Source organism: Callorhinus ursinus, unplaced genomic scaffold, assembly GCF_003265705.2.
Source record: "Callorhinus ursinus isolate GAN/ISIS: 27379988/994484 unplaced genomic scaffold, GSC_fseal_2.0 scaffold7, whole genome shotgun sequence".
Classification (NCBI taxonomy): Eukaryota; Metazoa; Chordata; class Mammalia; order Carnivora; family Otariidae; genus Callorhinus; species Callorhinus ursinus.
Genome location: NW_027397069.1, coordinates 53,515,639 through 53,536,963, shown reverse-complemented (window position 1 = coordinate 53,536,963; position 21,325 = coordinate 53,515,639). Strand labels below are relative to the sequence as shown.

At 34.8% G+C, this 21,325-nt stretch overlaps 2 protein-coding genes across 3 annotated transcripts in view; one reads left to right on the top strand and one right to left on the bottom strand.

Annotated features, from left to right (window-relative positions):
- Positions 1-21,325, bottom strand: part of RB1 (RB transcriptional corepressor 1) — a 160,260-nt gene that overhangs the window by 55,735 nt on the left and 83,200 nt on the right. The gene's annotated exons all lie outside the window — the stretch shown is intronic.
- LPAR6 (lysophosphatidic acid receptor 6) lies at positions 613-2,633 on the top strand. The gene has a single exon (XM_025874896.2). It carries the CDS (start codon positions 1,308-1,310, stop codon positions 2,340-2,342), a length of 1,035 nt encoding a protein of 344 aa, XP_025730681.1. The 5' UTR covers positions 613-1,307; the 3' UTR covers positions 2,343-2,633.

The window sequence follows — 21,325 nt, the reverse complement described above, 5'->3', positions numbered from 1 at the left end:
GTGGCTCAGTTGGTTAAGCAATTGCCTTCGGCTCAGGTCATGATCCTGGAGTCCCGGGATCGAGTCCCGCATTGGGCTCCCTGCTCGGCAGGGAGTCTGCTTCTCCCTCTGACCCTCCCCCTCTCGTGCTATCTCTCATTTTCTCTCTCTCAAATAAATAAATAAAATCTTTAAAATATATATATATTTTTGACACCTAAAGATTAAATTTCTTTTTCCTAAGTCATTAAACAGTTTTTTCAATGCTATATTAAGATACCACAATTTCAATTTATACACACTCATATACATTTTATTTCTTTAAAAAATTCGTATTCCAAACACAAAAGCAATCAAATAAGAGAAAAAGTCTTAATACTGATTTCTTATTACCAAATAGAAATAAAAGAAAGGAAAGAAGGTGGCCAAAATCCCAGAAGCAATTCCGCATAAAAAGAGTTAAAGGGCAGAGGCTCAGCTCAACAGCCAGTGACCATTTGCAAGCCTCCTAGGTATATTCCCAGCAGACACATGATCAGATTAAAGGCACAGTAAACAAACGGGGCTGAAACCTTTCTTTGTCCAAGCCCAACCTCTTCTTCCTGTGATGTCATACTACAAATCTAGCAAGGCTTTCTTTTCCACTTCAGAGAAAGCCCATCTCACAATACATCTGGCAACGGAGGAAAAGGCTTCAATTCAGCAAGAGCTAACATGCTTAGGAATTTATTTCGGAAACTTTAAAAGACTCTTCTGCTTACCACCATCTGGAATCCACTGCAGGAATACCAAAAAGGAAAACTTCATTTAAAAGGAGCAAGAAGTGAGACCAAACTGGGAATGTTTAAGTGTCTGAAAACTCTTCACTGAAAGCAAAAAAAGACTACTACCTTCATCTTAAATATATTGGAGCGTAGAGAAACTTTAATTTTGGAATATTCATCTTGACTACTGAAATACAAGTTTACCAGATGAGTTTTCTTCCCATCTCAGAACACAGCTTTTCTTTAAATTAATAATCCAATAGCTTGGCTTCACTGACTACATTTTTCAAAAGTTGTTCGTCGGTTACCTAAACCCTGGATTCACGGATTTTCGGATTAGAAAATGAGAATATTTTCCTGTTGAAGAACCAAGTGGAAACTTTACAACAACGAATTTCATGTTTCTTATCGAGATTTCAAAGAAAAAGGAAATATTTATAAATCTATCCAAAGATACAAAGAATTTGCAAATACTCTGGAGGGTATAAAGTCACAATCTGAATACCAAAGAAGACTGCAGCTGACAAAAGGACTTCAATTCTGTAAACTGGACGTGCCTTTATAATGGTAAGCAGTAACAGCTCCAATTGCTCCTATGATGACTCCTTTAAGTACACTTTGTATGGGTGCATGTTTAGTATGGTGTTTGTGCTTGGGTTAATATCCAACTGTGTTGCCATATACATTTTCATCTGCACCCTCAAAGTGAGAAACGAAACCACAACATACATGATTAACTTGGCAATGTCAGACTTGCTGTTTGTTTTTACTTTACCCTTCAGGATTTTTTACTTTGCAACACAGAACTGGCCGTTTGGAGATGTACTTTGTAAAATCTCAGTGATGCTGTTTTATACCAACATGTATGGAAGCATTCTGTTCTTAACCTGTATTAGTGTGGATCGGTTTCTGGCAATTGTCTACCCATTTAAGTCAAAGACTTTAAGAACCAAACGAAATGCAAAACTCGTGTGCATTGCTGTGTGGCTAACTGTGATAGGAGGAAGTGCACCAGCAGTATTTTTTCAGTCCACCAATTCTCTGGGGAACAATTCCTCAGAAGCCTGCTTTGAAAAATTTCCAGAAGCCACATGGAAAACGTATCTCTCAAGGATTGTAATTTTCATCGAAATAGTGGGATTTTTTATTCCTCTAATTTTAAACGTAACTTGTTCTAGTGTGGTGCTAAGAACTTTAAATAAACCTGTTACATTAAGTAGAAGCAAAATAAACAAAACTAAAGTTTTAAGAATGATTTTTGTACATTTGGTCATATTCTGCTTCTGTTTTGTGCCTTACAATATCAATCTTATTTTATATTCTCTTATGAGAACACAAACATTTGTAAATTGCTCAGCAGTGGCAGCAGTAAGGACCATGTACCCAATCACTCTCTGCATTGCTGTTTCAAACTGTTGCTTTGACCCTATAGTTTACTACTTCACGTCAGAAACGATTCAGAATTCAATAAAAATGAAAAACTGGTCTGCTAGGAAAAGTGACTTCAGATTCTCTGAAGTTCACAGCACAGAGAACTTTATTCAACATAACCTACAGACCTTAAAAAATAAGATATTTGACAGTGAATCTACAATATAAGCTGCCTGAAATGAAACCGCTGGGACTACACTGGGAACCTCTTAAGTTCCTTCAACTGTGAGAAGTGTTTTCTTGGACAACTATTTCTCCACCTCTGAAAGAAAATAAACAAGTGGACATTTTAAAGTTATTAGTATAAAAAATTGTATTTGCTGTGTTAAGCATTAAAATGTATTCTATTCTTGTATACATACCATTTTATTTTTCTGAGCCATTTTGACCTCTACCTTCCTCTTCATTAAAAAATTCCTAAAAGACTTGTTCAAAGTCTAAAAGTGACTATGATTTAAATCATGTGGTGACCATGTGTGCTGTTTAATTTCTTAGCAATTTTAAACTAAATGATTTATAACAAATGTTTTACATATTTAATATTTTTATTCAACATATCTAATTTCTATTTCAATTTGAATTGGAACTACTAATCATGTTTCTTGAACTATAACATAAACGAGAAAGGAGAATAATTTGAAATAACAAGTGGTTTTGGAGTGTTCTTTGAAAAAAAAAAGCTAAAAATGTCTTCTCTAGAATAACAACACATTAACTATTTGGGGATCTCAAGCAGTTACAGATAATATTCAGGCTTTTGTCTTTGTAGGCAATTCATAAGAAGCAAGTGCTATCTAACCATGTAGTATGTATACTTTAAAATTATTATTTTGATCTATTTTCTGGATATAACAGTGTTCAATTTCAAAATAACATATGCCACCAAAATTGAGAGGGAAGAAACTAACAAAATGCTGTTTTGCTAGGTATACTTAAAAAAAAATACTACTTGGAGGTACATTTTAAAGGTATATTTTGTCACAATAAGTAACCTGTATGTGCATTTTAAGTCAGAAATACCATAGATAGTAAGATAGTGAAACACAAGACTTGGTGCTTAGAAAGTGATCAGTAAATACATTACTTCCCTTCTCTCTTTTGACCATTTAAAGTCTAATATTGAACAGCTGAAAATATTATTTCCAGTATGCAAAATGTTAATGTACTTCAAAATAATTTATAAAGTAAAAACACAGTTCCTTATGTAAAAAGCACCAAAACTACAGGGCCAAATAACTCAGTACAACTACATTTTAATTTTCTTAAACACAGAAAAGGTATCGATTTGAGCTATAATTTAGTAGATATTAAGTACCAACTACTCCAAAACTTTTTCATTTTCCAACATATTTTCTTTCAAATTCAAGCAGTTCTCCAAAGTTAAAAAAGAATGCTTTTTATTTGAGAAAAATGACATAATTAAATTCAGCATTCAATGTATTTGATTTTTACATCTAATCTTTCAAGTCCTGAACACAACTTTGGACAAATACTCTTTTTTTTTTTTAAAGCGATAAAAGTTTATTAAGTAAAGATACAGAAGAAGCTCTCAAGAGTGAGAGGGGTCCCAACAGGGTTGTCGTGGACAACTACTCTTAATTTAAATTTGATTTTTGCTGTTCTCTGGGCTTGGGCTACAATGATTTCAGACAAATCATAATCATTTGCTAGATAAGTAATCTATTTTCAAGAAAATAACTGGGGGATTTTCTTCAGGTAGCCATGGTTTCCTTTAGATAAACCAAAGGCAAAATAAATCCTTAAAGTCTTCAATTTGCCCTGTAGTACACCTTTATTTGATATCACTCTTCAGAAAATAAATATACCTACCACTCTTGAAAAGCAACTAACAACCTAATGATGTGGAAAAAAGGGGCTGAGAGTTTGTAACTGAGATTTCTCAGAACTTTCCTTAGCTTAAAGATCTGTGAGCAAGATCTCAAAGTATGACTATTACTTTAAAATACAAGCAAAACAGTCATTAGATATTTGTTGTTACTGTGATTACTGGAGACATTTTTGTTGCCCTCTTGTCAACAGAAAGATGAATCAAAGTTTTGTAAGATTTTTCACAAAGTAATAGCTAACAGATAATGAATACTAGTTTTATCTTCTAGAACTTCAAATCCTGGGTAAAGCTTAACTACATGGACAGAAAGTGTTCTAAAGTTATTTTCCTTTGTTAGCATTGCATGTTATGGTAAATTACATACTGAAAATTTTCTCTTTCTTCTTTCCCCAGAAAGCCTCTTGAGAACTCTTGAGAATTTTACTTTTTTTACTTTAAAGTGAGAGTACCAAGCCCTCCCTACCAAAAAACTATGCCCACTCTTTTTAACATCTCTGTAAAAGAGTAGATGATTTAATTAATCTTCTGTTCCACATTAACACCCTTCAAAGGAACAGATGAGAACATTTTTAAGGTGTGGAAATCAGCGCCCCAGGATCCTAATGACTGGTTCTAAACTCCGAAATGACCTTTTCTGAGAAAATAACTAAGTAACTAGTTTATTAAAAGAAATGTATGAAAATATATGTGCTGTACATAATATATGTACAAAAAATTTAAAGAAACTGGAAACACTACTTCATCAAGGAGTTTTGACTTTATATTCTACATTCAAAATACTGAAAGTAAATTTGAGGTATAAATCTTATACATACTGGTATTTAAAGATTAGTCACTCAGTTGAGGAATATAAAATATAATAAAAAAACTTCATATCCCCAAGCATTTAATTCACAACTCGTATCTAAAGCAACTGCTTTTTGCTTCTGTAATTTTGGACCCCTAATGAATGAACCAGATATACGATCTCTTGTCAGTATATTAGGTTACCATTGCCTAACAGAATCTTTACTACCTCTCAACACCCAAACTTTTTTTTAGTACTTACATGTCAATCCAACCCCAGATGCAAGTAAGGGAAGATATAACCTGGTGCTCTTAGTTGTGAATAAATATATAAAAAATTTTATAAAGTGCTTACTAACAGATGAATCTTAACATAATCCTAAGGTAAAATATTTTTAAAAAGCTCTGTTGGGCTGGGCTGAGAATCAAATTATCCATTTATAACATGATCTCCAAGAAAAAAATTCTAAATTAAAAGGAACTAATGGACAAACATAAGGACACAAAACATCTTTAAACAGACCAGAGTATTTAATAGTCAATATTACTTAATTACATTTTCCAGAAATCAACATACACACTTTCCTAAAATCACAAATTCTTAATTACCTATTTAATCTCTTTCTTCATCCTTTTTACCTGATGTCTATTACCCATTTTCTGACAGTCAATTTTACAAAAAAACAAAGAATTATCAATTAAACAGGGCAATAGATCAGGATAATAAAATAGTATGAAATTAACTCTAGGCCAACTACTCTATCAAGTCTTTCCCCTTCCTCCTGCTCTCAAAAAAGATTTACTTCAATAACTCCTTAAAAGGATACAAAATTATCTCTCATCACACTGTGATTCAAGTGCTAAAAGCAGTGGCAAAAAAGAATCCAAGACACAACACCCGAGAAACGGAGATAATTCATGAATTTAATAACCACTTTTCAAACTCAAACCTTACTTTACTCATATAGAATCAACTCATCAACTAATTTGAAAATAATTAAAATTTAAGTAAAGAGTAAGAATGAAAAACAAGTATGTGTTATATACTTAAAGCCAAGTTATAGTTAAGAGCCATAGGGTGAATGTGCTGCGTTCTATTAAACTTCCCATCAAAATGACTTCTGGTAAATTCACAATTTAAAACTAAAAGAGCGTATAGGTCATCTTAACTGAAGAATTAAAGGGCTAAGTAACTTGCATAAGGTCACAGAACAAGTTAAGGTAGAGCCAGGATAAGAATTTGGGGTTTTTTGTTTGTTTTTGACTTGTCTATTTCTTTAATGGTGGCCAGGGAAGTAGCACATGCAAAGGTCCTTGGGAGAGAACTTGGTATACTGAAAGAACTAAAACAAACCTAAAGTGGCTGGAGATATAAGGCTGAGACCTTACATGTATTTATAGGCCATAATAAAGCCATATTAAGATCTGAGGAGATGTGGAAAGCCCTGAAGAATTTCCAGTTAGGAGAGACATGATAGATTTGCATTTCAAAAAGATTCCTCTGATTACAGAGTAGAGATGCATTTGTCTTCAGCAAAAAGAAAACAATCACAATAAGAGATTATTTATTCAATTTAAACTTAAAGAGCTGTTCTAATCCTTTATGTTCTTTCTCCCTTATTAAAATGGCCTTTCTTTTTTGAAATGATGCTGATGAAAGATAGGAAGAATATTTTATTTTATTATTTTTTATTTTTTTAAAGATTTTATTTGTTTATTTGAGAGACAGAGAATGAGAGACAGAGAGCATGAGAGGGAAGAGGGTCAGAGGGAGAAGCAGACTCCCTGCTGAGCAGGGAGCCCGACATGGGACTCGATCCCGGGACTCCAGGATCATGACCTGAGCCGAAGGCAGTCGCTTAACCAACTGAGCCACCCAGGCGCCCAGGAAGAATATTTTAATGTCATCACTTTGTAAAATTAAATGAGTGACGCTTGTGGAGAAATTGGTACATACATACACTGCTGATGGGAACAGAAAACGGTATGATCCTTATGGACGGGAATTTGGCAATATCACACACACACATTTACTCTTTGAGCCAGCACTCTCATTTCTAGGTATGTACCCTGAAGACATAATTTCAATAATGTAAAAACATATGTACAAGGTGCAGCATTATTTGAAACTGTAAATATTGGAAACTACCTAGAAGTCCACGCATAGAAGACTGACTGAATAAATTGCAGCACATATACAATGTAGCACCATTCAGCTGTAATAAAGAATGAGAAAGAGCTCTATGAACTGATATGCTGAGATTGCCAGAAAGTGTTAAGTGAAAAAAGTAGCAATACATATATGGTAGGCTATCTTTGGTATAACAAAAGGCAAAATAAAACAGCATACATATATTTGCTTATTTTTACCAAAAGAAACACAAAGAATAGGGGTGAGGAACAGCACAGAAAGGATATTGAAGGTTATGACACTTATCTGAGTGTAAGACTTTGGGAAACATGTTAATGTTATACATCAGAAATCAGAAACTCTTTTCTTCAAGGGTCAGATAGTATCTTAGGCCTGCAGACTATATGGTCCTGTTGCAACTTTTCAACTCTGCCTTATAGCACAAAAGCAACCACAGACAATACATAAGTGAATGAGTGTGGCTGTGTTCCAATAAAACTTTACAGAATCAGGTAGTTGGTCTGTGAGCTGTATGTGCCACTTCTTATTCCACACAGTCAAAAAACTAAAGCCAACAAGTATGGGAAAGAAAAAAACAAACCCAATCTAGAACTATATCCATATTAGTACATGGCAGGTAATAGTTCTCAATCACCTGTTGAATGAATGAACCTTAAAATTCTATTTAAAGATGGACATGAGTTCTAGTGTGTGTGTGTGGGGGGGCGCCTTGAGCTCACAACCCCGAGATCATGACCTGAGCTGAAATAGTCAGACGCTTAACCAACTGAGCCACCCAGGTACCGTACCCCCTTCACTCCCCCTCCTTCCTTTTAATAACCATTGTCACCACTGTTACCATGTAATATTGGGACTACTACAATTACATTCTCAGCCTGCTTCCTTTTTTTTTTTTAAAGCTTTATTTATTTGAGAGAGAGAGGGAGAACACAGAGTGAGAGGGAGACGCAGACTCCCCACTGAACAGACACAGGGCTTGACCCCAGGAACCCGAGATCACAACCCAATCAGAAAGCAGACACCCAACTGACTGAGCCACCCGGGCACCCCCTCAGCCTGCTTCCTGCTTTCTTCCCTTCGACCATGCAGGACAGGTCAACCACATTTACCTATTAAATCACCACTTTAAACCAGTCACTTAATGCCCAGTTTTTGGGGGGGGGTGGAGTTTTTTGTTTTGTTTTGTTTTGTTTTTGAGAGGGAGGGAGAAGTGGGGGGAGGGGCAAAGGGAGAGGGACAGAGCAGGCTCCACGACCAGCTCAGAGCGTGAAGTGGGGCTCAATCTCACAACCCTGAGATCACAACTGGAGCTGAAATCAAGAGCTGGCGACCTAACAGACTGAGCCACCCATGTGCCCCTGTTGGTTTTAAAAGTTGTCAGATTCTCCATTGCCTGGAAGGGAAAGTCCAGTTTCAAAGTTCAACATTCTCCAAAATATAGCCCTGACCTCTTGATTTTTTGGTTTATTTTCTCTCTCCCAAATAAGATTCCTCCACTCCTGGTTGGTCTACTACATGTCCTGTGTTCGTAACTCTCATTTTATTGACTCTAGACATTTAGGCACATAACACACTACTTGCCCCACCCCAGTCAATAAAACTCACTGTGCCCCTCTACTCTGATAAAATCCTTTTCATCCTCCAAGGACCAGTTCTACTCCTAAACAAAATCTTCTTTGATAATGCTTATTGTCTGTACCACTTATTTGGTTTTTTTTTTTAATTGCCTTTGTTAGTTATCTTTTTATCTTCCTAATACCTCAAGCTCCCTGAGGAAAGGGATTATGTTTTGTACTTCTTTGTATTCTTTATAGCATCCAACATAGGTTGAAATGGAGGAAGTAGAGATGGGAAGGAAAGGGCTTAAGAGTTAAGAACAAATTAAATATTACTTACCCACCAGACTGAAGATTAATTTTTTTCCCTTTTTCTATTTTTATTTTAATTTCAGTATAGTTAACAGACAGTGTTGTATCGGTTTCAGGTATACAAGGAGAAGTGATTTGAAGATTTTTTTTTTAAAGATTTATTTATTATAGAGAGAGAAGGAATCCTTAAGCAGATTTCCCACTGAGCACAGAGCCCCACTGAGTGGGGGCTCAGTCCCACTGAGCACATGAGACTTATTCCCAGGACCCTGAGATCATGACCTGAGCCGAAATCAAGAACTGGCCACTTAACTGAGCCACCCAGGTGCCCCTGAAGATTAATTTCTAAGAACTAATATGTATTTACTTATATAGTACCTACTCTGGGTATTTATCAATACAGTTCTAATAAATATCCTATACTTACACACAAAAATGTAAAGAAAATAAAGATTGCCTCTTGTATCATCAAACCTATGTATGGTACACTTAATTCATCAAAAGCCCAAGGAAGAGAGGCAAATTTTCCTTTGTCAATACTATTCTGTGACACAAGAATTCAACTCTTGCAGTTATCACCATAAACTTGATTTACCTTAAATATTACTACTGAATTCCCGCCTTTAGATGAGGTTATAGAATTATTGAAAGAAACCATTGTGTTCTTTAAAACATTCTTTATGTAACTATGGATTTCTTTTTTGGAACAACTATTTTCTAGGCCTGTTGTATCCTAGAATTCTTCCCACTTTTTTCTCTCTGCACTCCTCTGTTTAACTCTTAAATCCCACAATTTCTCCTTCTTGGATTTCTTTTTTACTTAGCTAAATCACATTCTCTAGTAATTTTATTTCAAAAAGGATAGTCAAGAGATAAGCCTTCTGAGTCCCTCGATGTCTGAGAATTGTTTCATTTTACCCTCCTGTTTGACATGTACGTTAGATATAGAATTCTAGGTTATCAGATATCCAATACTCCTGCTAAGAACTTTGAGGCTGATCTGGATCTTACTCCACTGTAAATAACTTACTTTTTTCTTGCTGGAAGCTTTTATAATTTTCTCACTACCTTTGGAATTCAAATTTCCACCAAGATGTATCCATATTCATTTATCCTGCTTGAACCTATGAACCCCTTTCCATTGGAAGCCTCCTGGCTTTGAAAATTTTCGTTTTTTATTTTTTTAATCTGGTCTTTCTTTTGGGGATGGATATTGAACTGAGGTTACCCAAAAAATACCAAAATTAGGGCAATATAACCTTGCAGCATAGCAGTTTGGATGCATTTTCTTCTTAAGCAGAATTACCTTTCCTATCTCATTTTTTTCTTCAAATCTGTTATAGAAGTCTACACATTTACCTAATTTAACTAACCTACCTAATTTATAGATTTGCCTACTTTTCTGCTCTGCTTCTCTTATAGACCCAGCAGGAAGCTGTAGGTACTGTGTGTGTGTGTGTGTGTGTGTGTGTGTGTGTGTGTGTGTGTGTGTTTTACAAAAGCTGGGGTGGGGCCAGGCATGTATATGTATAGTTTGTGCACTGCACAAAAGCACAGGACTTCAGCATAAATTCTGCGTACCAAATTAGAGGTACCTGTATCCAGAGGGGCAACTTTTCCTAATTCATTAGTAAAGAGGAATATACATTTTCCTGATTTTATAGGCTGGCATGAACTGAGGTGGGGGACTGGTCCAAATGTTTCATGGACCGATGTTCTCAAAAGGTAGTGGCCAGACCAGCAACATCAGCATTGCCTAGAAACATGTTGGAAATGTAAATTCTTGGACCCTACCCTAGAAACTTTGGGGTTGCGCCCAGCAATCTGTAACCTTTGTGTTAACAAGCCCTCCAGGTCATTATGATGTATGCTCAAGTTCGAGAGCTACTGGCAGACAGCACTTGAAAAAAATTCTCCTGATTACTGCCTTACTCTCTATATCTGCTACTTTGAGCTTGGAGGCTAAGATTCCCACTTCCACCAGAGCCCTTTCCTGTGTGTATTCTGAGCTGTGGTTTTCCCTATTTTGTTGTATCCTTCAATATACCCCTCATTTACTTTTTATCCTCAAACCTGAATCAACCCCTCAACTTCCCTCCATAGTTTTTCTACTTTATAGCCTCAGTATTGCAGGATTTCACGCCCACGTGTGCTTTTTATTTTTCTTTTCTGTAACTTCTGGACGGGTTTTGGGGGAGGAAGGAGGTAAAGGTGTGTGGTCAGTTTGCTATTTTGAACCAGAAATATTCTCATTTTTAAAAGCAACTGCACACGTGATGTGATGAGCACTGGGTGTTATGTGCAACTGATGAACTGTTGAACATTACATCTGAAACTGATGGTGTACTTTATGTTGACTAATTGAAATAAAAATAAATACATAAAAAATAAAAGCAACTGCACAGTATAAATTACACAAGAAAACATTATACTACTTAAACCCTTTTACTGCTGCTGCAAAATAATATGCAAAGAGCTTTTTCATCAAAACAAAGCAAATCTATTAATTATGAACAACATAACTTTCAATTTATTTTCTTTAAAAATGCTAATATTTTAAACTATTTAATAAATTGTTAGCTCATATTTTAATAGGTCATAAAAACCTATGAATCACTTTATTATAAATCTTTATTTTAAAAATAAAGAACTTTTATTTCATTACATGAGTGTAAAATAGTCACACTGGACTAAATTTAGGCTTTCCAGGGGAAAAGATTTTATGTATAATGAAAAGCAGTTTATTTAAATAAAAATGAATACTAAAACAGCACTAAAAATTATACCTTTGGCTTATATGTCACATATGATTTTTGCTGATGGCCAACATAACTGGTTTCAAAACTGTTGGGCAAAAATTGCTATATTTTGTGTTCTTGTCTTGTAAGTCCTTTTTAAACTGAAACACACATAATTTTGATATAAAGAGAAGGGAAAAATATGGCCATGTATTAAAAAATCAAAAGGGACAATTAAATAGTTTGTCTGTAAGAGATTATAGAAAAAGTTGTTGTTGTTCAAACAGAAATAATTATAAAGGTCAAGTATATCATTTTTTGCATTATCATGGCAATCTCCGTCCACTCATGCCATTTATTCTTCACCTGAAACTGGACTGTGGAAAAGTTTATTTTCAGAAGACCTTGTTTAAATATGTGAGTTAGATCCTGGTTTAAAAGTACATAGTACTGAAAACTTCCAGTATGCCTATTACAAAGACAATGCAAAACTTTATATTTTTAAGAACAAGTTTATATTTTTAAGATTTCAGTACTGGATTACGAAATCCTATGTTCATTTTTGTTTAGGACTCATGTATTGGTAAGAGAGGAGTCATTTTGCTTTTCTACCTTTCTCATTTTTACTGTTTAAAAGAAAAAAACCAAAATGAAAAAACTTAAGTTATAAAAATTAGTGTTACTTAATATACAAATGAAAAACTTTTATTTTTATTTTTTTTTAAGATTTTATTTATCCATTCATGAGAGACAGAGGGAGGGGGAGAGGGGGAGAGAGAGAGAGAGAGAGAGAGAGAGAGAGAGAGAAGCAGAGGGAGAAGCAGGCTCCCAAGGAGCAGGGAGCCCGATGCGGGACTCGATCCCAGCACCCTGGGATCATGATCTGAGCCGAAGGCAGACGCTTAACCATCTGAGCCACCCAGGTGCCCCAAATGAAAAACTTTTAGATAATTATCTTAAAACATAGAAAGAGTAAGGATAATGATCAGATAGTAATAAAAATAAACAAGTTTTTATTAATTTATTGGTAAGGATAAAAATGACCAGATATTAAACTCCAAAAAGGAAATGAACTTAAATAAAAGATAGCAAGACAGATTTCTGTTAGTCTTCGGAGAATTCTTAAAGAGTATAATCAAATCTTAAAGACAAATTATGTTATATTTTAACAGAGGCAAGAAACACTGCAACTTAGAAGAATAAAAAGTTTTTTGAAAGAGAAGCAAATCCAGCTGTTTCCTATTCTACATCTCCTTATCAGTTCTAAATCCACACTTACAGGAAGATACCATAAACACTTCTGATATTTGGCTATTTCTGACAATAGTGGAAAATATGAAGACCCACTCAGTAAATTAATAAAACCACACACACAAGGGCCACTGACATGCATTTTGAAACAAAACTAGGTTGTGACCATTCAGCATTTTAAGAACATGCCATAAATATTTGGAAAAGATAAATATCAAAAAGTCAGCTCTTTTTATTATGAAAAGTAACAGAACTTAATTAAATGATTTAGGAACAACTGCCCCAGAGTGTTTCTAAAAATTTTACTAAACTCATTATTAATAATAGCTTCTTATTTTGCTGGAGGAATTTAGAAACTATATTAATTAAAATAGATATTACATAAGATACTTTTTTGTTTCTTTCACATCCAGATTCCAGAACTGTTCCTCACTACTAGAGTTAGGATTTAACTACGAGTTTAGAGACTGAAAATTCTAAGATTATATTCAAGCAATTTCCAAACATCAAGACCTTGTAGAAGACCCTCTGAACAAGAGTACAATTGCTTCCATTTCCACAGGTTAATAAGCACAGAGGATCCTTCTGAGCTTTTGTTCTACAATTGCTATCTCCCTTCTTGTTTGTACTTGAATAATGAACACTGCCCTCAGGTAATTACTGACATGAGTCATAACTAAAGCAATATAACAAATTCCAACTGCCATATAAGAGTGAACACTGTCCACATTTAACAATGCTGGAGTTCAGTTACACCTTTTTCCCCCTGAACTTTTTCCATTTTGAAAAGGCAATGGGGGAGGGGAGTGCCTCAGGAGAAAAGTTCATACTTCTAGTAAGCGAGGATAAACAGATCTAATAATGCTTAACCGTATTCTCAGTTCTCTGTTCTTAAGAAATCACTGTATAGTAGAAAAAAGGGAATGAAGGAAGTAATAATTGTTCTGTTTCTAAAATGTACAATTCTCGTAAGTGTTCATTTATTCCTCACAATAACTCTGAAAGGTAAATACTATTATCCCCATTTTACACACAAGGAAACTTGAGATGCAGACATGACTTGTTCATAATCACACCACGGCAAGTTACACCACGGTAGTATCTCTGAACCTCAGCTTTTCTTACCGTAAAATAGGGATAGCATTATTTACCTTCTGTGAAAACTAACTGAGATCTGGTAACTCAAAGCCCAGGTTTCTCCTGCGGCAGCACAGTGACACAGAGATAAAGATACAAACAGAGATAAAGCAAGAATAAAGAAACCAATCACAACACTGCATATATCCAATAGGAAGCTAATATACACCATGAGGCAGCACAGAGGTTAAAAAATACCATCTCTGGAACCAGATAACCCAAGTTAAAATTCTGGCTCTGCCATCAACTTAAGTTTTGTGGACCAGCAATATAACAAATTCCACCCGCAGTATAACAGCAAACACTGCTCACATTTAACAATGGAGTTCAGTTATACCTTTTTATAAGGAAAAGTTCTCAATTTCTCTGTGCTTCAGTTTCTTCACCTATGAAATGGTGATAATGATAGCATCTATTTCACAGAGTTTGCAAAGTAAAGGAGTTAACATAGTTCAGTACTTTTAACAGTGCCTGTAACAGCACACATGCAAAAGTATGATCTATTATGATTTCTACACTGAAATGTTATATGCATAAGTGAGGATCATTTTGATGCAGGTCTGTATGATGATCAGGAAAGACTCCAAAGAATGAAGCCAGTGATGAGCTTTGTAAAAGCACTGCTTCCTACAGCAAGTTTCTAGGAGCTACACCTAAGGGACATTTCTGAGTTGTTGATTTTTTTTTTTAACATCCCTAGATTTCTTTAGTCCCTTGTGCCAATTCATGAATAAGGAAAACATATATAATATGGACAATAGGGGAGAAGAAAGGGAGACATGAATGGACAAGTCTCCACAGTGAACTCTACCAATTACTCATGTGTGTCAGAGTGTTCTAAAGATTAAAGGAGGAGGAAATGCACAGAGAAAAGAACAGACTAAACAGTCAAACATGGCATGCAAGACTAGAAGGCACTTGAGTAAAGGTTTACATAAGGAAAAGATTTTATATTTAAAACCACAAATAGATCTGGATCAAGAACTCAGGCTGATATCAGCATTTAGTACAGGAGAAGACTTGGATTAATTTATAAAAGTCATCTCAGTTACTTTGGGTTTTCCATTCATTGTTTTTTTAACATATGAGGAACCATATAAAAAACCATTTTAATGCTTCATTGATTAACAATTATGAAGAAATGGAATTATTTTACTAAACTGAGCTTATATTCTTAGATCTTTTAAAATAATCATCTATTCATATTTCAGTGGATATTCATATAAACTAAGTTATTATCCTTATTTTTGTTTGTGCTTTTCTGAATATCTGTATTTTTAAATTTTTCTCTAGACTAGCCCACTAGTAGAAAACAAGGATACTACCAAAAATTTTATTTCTACAATATTGCCTTTCCTTACTTTCCCTTTTCAGGCTCTACATTTTTCATTCTTATAGAAGACTTTAGGCATACCTGGGATCTTTTATTAAAAACTGAGAGAAAACTCAGTTCTAACATTTCAGTCTATGAAAACAGTCCTAGCTTTATAATTCAGTTCATTTTTATCCCTCCCTTCAATCTACTTGAGGTTGTCAATCCAAATACCTAATCAACCCTAAATTATTGTGGATTCTAAAAATACGTATTATATTAAAATCTCATTTCTGAGAGTTGTGTGAATCAAACACATAGGCACACTAGTACTTTCTCTTAAAATATAATTTGCTCCTTTTTGTAAAGTCTTCTTTTAATCTCTTCTTCCTAAAGGATACAGTAGACCAATAATGACAACGCACTGCACAAAGGAGCTAGTCCACAAATGGTACTTTCTTCCTTTCCTATTATGAACTAGCTTCTAGGCAAAACACTTACCTTGTTACTCAAGATAAAAAATATATATATTGTATTTTCACTTAGAATAAAATTATTTATACTGTTGCCTTTTATAATGTACCACATGCTTGACTACACGTTATAGTGGTAATAAAAACAGTGTGAATCAACAGAAATAATATGGCACAATGGGAGCACTTTACTAGATGAACATGGAATTTGGAATCAAACCAATCTGGGTTCAAATGCCAACTGGGTGACTTTAGACAAATTACTTAACCTTCCCAAGCCTGTTTCCACTTTTATAAAATGAAAATAGTTTTAACAACTTCAAAGGATTTTTGTGAGAATTAAATTAGACAATACTTTTGATATACACACACACACTTCATTTTTAATTAGTGCATAAAATTAACTGGTATATTTGTATAGTATTTCATTTACTAATAGAACTAGCTTTCCAGGGGCACCTGGGTGGCTCAGTTGTTGAGCGTCTGCCTTTGGCTCAGGTCATGATCCTGGGGTCCTGGGATCAAGCCCCGTATCAAGCTCTCTGCTCAGTGAGAAGCCTGCTTCTCCCTCTCCCACTCCCCCTGCTTGTGCTCCCTCTCTCGCTGTCCTCTCTCTGTCAAATAAATAAATAAAATCTTAAAAAAAAAAAAAAAGAACTAGCTTTCCATTTTTAACAAGGTTAAAAGCTCTAACTTAAAAAAAAAAACCTTTAACTTTTAAGATTAAATTAGTCTTAAATTAGTACTCATCTACCATTGCCAAAGCTGGGCCATAATTTCCCCCAATGTATCTAATTCCAGGTTTTCCTACTTCTGTGTCTTTCCACATTTTTACATCTGTTGCAAGTCTTTTCCTATCTACATACGATCATTCCCTCTTCTGACCCTTGTGGCTTATCTTATTTCATAATATATTACAGTAATTTACTTTTCCACCAGGTGCCAAGCTCCTTTAAGACTAGGGACTATTTCCCATGTTATTATATATCTCACAAGGACAAGTACAATTCCTTTAAAATATCTGATGTACAGAATACCAGGTACGGCCCAAAGAGAACGGGGAAAAATTGAGCTAAAGGAGAACAGGGTAATGAGACCTCTGTGTAACCTTTTTATGAAAGAATCTTCCTTTAATATTTTATAAATTGTGAAGCAATCTAAAGGAATATGGATCTATACTCAGTATTGGCAAATAATTCTTAACATTTAAATAGTTTTGTGGAAACATAAAATATTTGAACTAGAAGAACTCAAATCTTTTGTTCTATCTCAGTTTACAAAGCAAGAAACTAAGACAAAAACATTAACTTGCACACGAAAGAAGGAGGACCTAAAGCCAGGTCTTCTGATTCCACATTCCATGTTAGGCAGGCTATCTGTCACTGGATAAATGTGGTTTGCTCCACAAATGAAAGAACTCTCTGGCTATAGTAAGTGTATGAGGAATAGTGGAAATGAGGTCAGGAAGGGCCAGATTCCACAACCAGAGAAAAGAGGTTAAATTTTTCTGAATGGCACCAGGGAGCTATTGTATGTTCTTGAACAGGAACATGGCATAAACATTTAGAAATATTAACTTGGCACCAAAGTTTAAATGGAGGATAGTGGCAAAGCTGGGAGATCAAATAGGAGCCTAAATGTAAATGAAAATAAGATTTCAAAAAATAATAAAATAAATCTAAGAGACACACACATTTTTTTCTTTAAATTGTAAGACTCTGTATCTAAATATAGAAAAAAGAAGGAAAGAATACTCAGCATTCTAGCCAAACTGTGGAAAGAGCCAAGATGTCCATCAACAGATGAATGGATAAAGAAGATGTGGTATATATACACAATGGAATATTATGCACCCATCAAAAGGAATGAGATCTTGCCATTTGCAACAATGTGGATGTAACTGGAGGGTGTTATGCTGAATGAAATAAGTCAGTCAGAGAAAGACATGTATCATATGACCTCACTGATAGGAGGAATTCTTACTCTCAGGAAACAAACTGAGGGTTGCTAGAGTGGGGGGGGGAGGGATGGGGTGGCTGGGTGATAGACATTAGGGAGGGTATGTGCTATGGCCAGTGCTGTGAATTGTGCAAGACTGCTGAATCACAGTTCTGTACCTCTGAAACAAATAATGCAATATATGTTAAGAAAAAAAAAAAAAGCAGAAGATAGCAGGAGGGGAAGAATGAAGGGGGGGAAATTGGAGGGGGAGACCAACCATGAGAGACGATGGACTCTGAAAAACAAACTGAGGTTTCTAGAGGGGAGGGGGTGGGGGGATGGCTTAGCCTGGGGATGGGTATTAAAGAGGGCATGTTCTGCGTGGAGCACTGGGTGTTATGCACAAACAATGAATCATGGAACACTACATCCAAAACTAATGATGTAATGTATGGTGATTAACATAACAATAAAAAATTTAAAAAAAGAATATTCAGCATTCGAGCCTGAGTAACTTGAAAAGTAATGTAAAGACATAGATATTGGTAAGCAAAGTTGTATTTAGAACAAAAAAGAAATTTCAGTTTTGATTAATGAAGTCAAGTCTCCTAAATCTTAAGAAGCTACTAGTTAGTTATGGGAGTTAAGGGCAAGAAATTAGGAACACACTGGGTCAGAGTGAGAAAGGTTAAATAAAGCCTTAGCTATACTTTCAGAAAGAATCATATTTTTAAAAATTAAAACAGGGGCTCCTGGATGGTTAAGTGTCTGCCTTCTGCTTGGGTCATGATCTCAGGGTCCTGGAATCGAGCCCCGCGTTGGGCTCTCTGCTCAGGGTGGAGTCTGCTTCTCCTGCTTCTCCCTCTATCACTCCCTTGCTTGTTCTCTCTGTCTCAAATAAATAAAATCCTTTAAAAAAAATTAAAAGGTTTTCTCTAGCTGGCAAAAAAGTAAATATACAGTTATTTTAAATAACTCATGAAGAGCTTTTAAAAACCCAACATAAAATATTTTCCTTTATAATAGCATGGCTACTGTATAAATTCAATATATGGCATTATATTATTTCATCATCCTTACCCATATTCTTAGAAAAGTGTTATATATGATTTAATCATTATCTTACAGTTCACTCACTTTCCTGAGACACAGCTCCCAGTAAAATGTAACTTTTTTAAAAAAACAATGTCTCATGGTAGATACTAAAACGTTTCTGTAAAGTGCACCAGAGGTTAATGATCTAACATACAAATATAGAACAGATATCCTTTGTGGCTTTTTCAAAGCCACAGGCTTTTCTGCCTTTTGTGTTCACTTCCTGTCAAATGTGGCATTTCCAAAGGACACCAAAAAAGATTAAAAATTTGTTTATAAGTTTGTCATCAAATTGGGACTCTAAAAATATGAGCTATTCATTATAACTGTGCTGACATGTAAAACAGGTCTTCATTTAAAACTTGGAAAAATAATAAAAGAGAAATGTTTTTAATCTTGTCTATGTAAAAGTGCTGAAGGAAGAAATTTGCTAATGTTTGGTGACTACAGAAAGGTAGTATGATAGAATCCATTTTAATGAGTCAGCTATATTTAACAACAATTAAAGGATACTCAACTTTCTTGTGACTTACCAAAATTAAAACAATAGTTAATAACTAGTACTTCTATGATCTCCATATAATAAGTACCCCTCCAAAACACTATTAGTCAGAAGATATGATGCATTTAACATAGGAAAACAGAAATAAAATATTTAGGGTATCCTAAATATTCCTTATACATATTTATAAAAATTTTATCAGTAAATACTATGCATAACTCTTTCAGCCATGATGATGAAAGAACAAATAGGACTTGTCTTAACTAAAAAGTTGAGCAACATAAATGAAAAAAATAGATTTCTGCATTGAACAACAGGTAGCAAAGGACAGTAATTCCTGAGAAAAAGAAAACAAATGGTAAACCCAACCACTGCCTCAGTTTACTGCATGGAGAGAGTTCCCAGGCTACAGGCAAAGAGAAGAAACTGAAATAAAGCCCCATGGTCTTCCTGGCAGAAAAAACAGAGTTAGAATTCAAGGAAGCCAGGGTAGCTAAATTTAGCTGCACAAAATACCAGAGAGGATAGAGTTACACAGAAAGGAAAAGAGTTGCAAAGAGAGAGCTCCAGAGATCTATGGAGGGTAATGCTCAAGTCTTCAGGGGAGAACCCATCAGAGCATACAAGCTACCCAGAGCCAAAGAAAAACCACTGGAAAAAGCAGAACCATTCCAGAAGCTGACACGGGGCCAAGAAGAGCTCTGATTTCCACCAGTCAGAGTGGAAAAACCTTTCACTACATGGAACATCAGGTAGAGTACTCAGAAGGGTGTTATAGATTAGCCATAGATTAAAGACTGCATGGGCTTGGTCTAAAAACAACAACAAAAGTCTTGAAAAGGATCAAAACACATACTGAACCAAAACGCATACTGAAAGGAGTATGAAAATATCCAGAATTCCATAAGGTAAAAATCACAATGTCTGGCACCTGATAAAAAAATTACAAGGCAGACAAAAAAAGGAGAAGTATCAGTCAATAGAAACAGACCTAAAAACACAAAGATGTTAGAATTCATAGACAGGGACTTTAAAACTGTTATTATAACTATATTCCCTATGTTCAAGAAGGTAAAGGAAAGCCCAAACATGTTTTTCCCCCAAACATGTTAAAGAGAGATATAGAAGACACAAAAAAGGATTCAAATAAAACTTTTTAAAAATGATAAATATAGTGTCTAAGATTAAAAATGCAGTAAATAGAAAAATAATAGATTAGACATTTCAGAGGAAAAAATTAATGAACTTGAAGACATAGCTATAGAAACTATCTAAAATGAAACAAAGATAAATACCTGGGGAATAAACAAAAACAGAGTATCAGCGAGCTGTGGGACAACTTCAAGTCACCTAGTACATTTATGACTGGAATCCCTGAAGGGAGAGGTAGGAGGAGTCAACTAAAATATTTTAAGAAAATAATAGACAAAAATTTCCAAATTTGATGAAACATATAAAGTCCACATATCCATAAACCTTCTGATGTATTGTTGAATGTGGTTTGCTAATATTTTGTTGAGGATTTTTGCATTTATGTTTATCAGGGATATTGGCCTATAGTTTTCTTCTTTTGTAGTGTCTTTGTCTGGTTTTGGTATCAGGGTAATGCTAGATTCATAGAATGCATCTGCAGGCTTTCCTTCCTCTTCCGTTTTTTGGAATAGTTTGAGAAGAATACACATTATCTCTTTAAGTGTTTAGTGGAATTCACCTGTGAATCTCTCTGGTCCTGGACTTTTATTTTTTGGTAGTTTTTTGGTTATTGGTTCAATCTCATTACTAGTAATTGATCTGTTCAGATGACATGATACTATATATACAAAATCCACAAGACTCCACTAAAAAACTAGCAGAATAAATGAATTCAGTAAAGCTGCAGGATACAAATTAATACCAAGAAACTGGATGCATTTCTATACACTTGTATAACAAAGCTGCAGAGAGAGAACTTAAGAAAACAATTCCATTTAAAATTGCACCAAAAAGAATAAAATACCTTGGTATAAACTTAACCAAGGAGATGAAAGATATGTATCTGAAAACTATG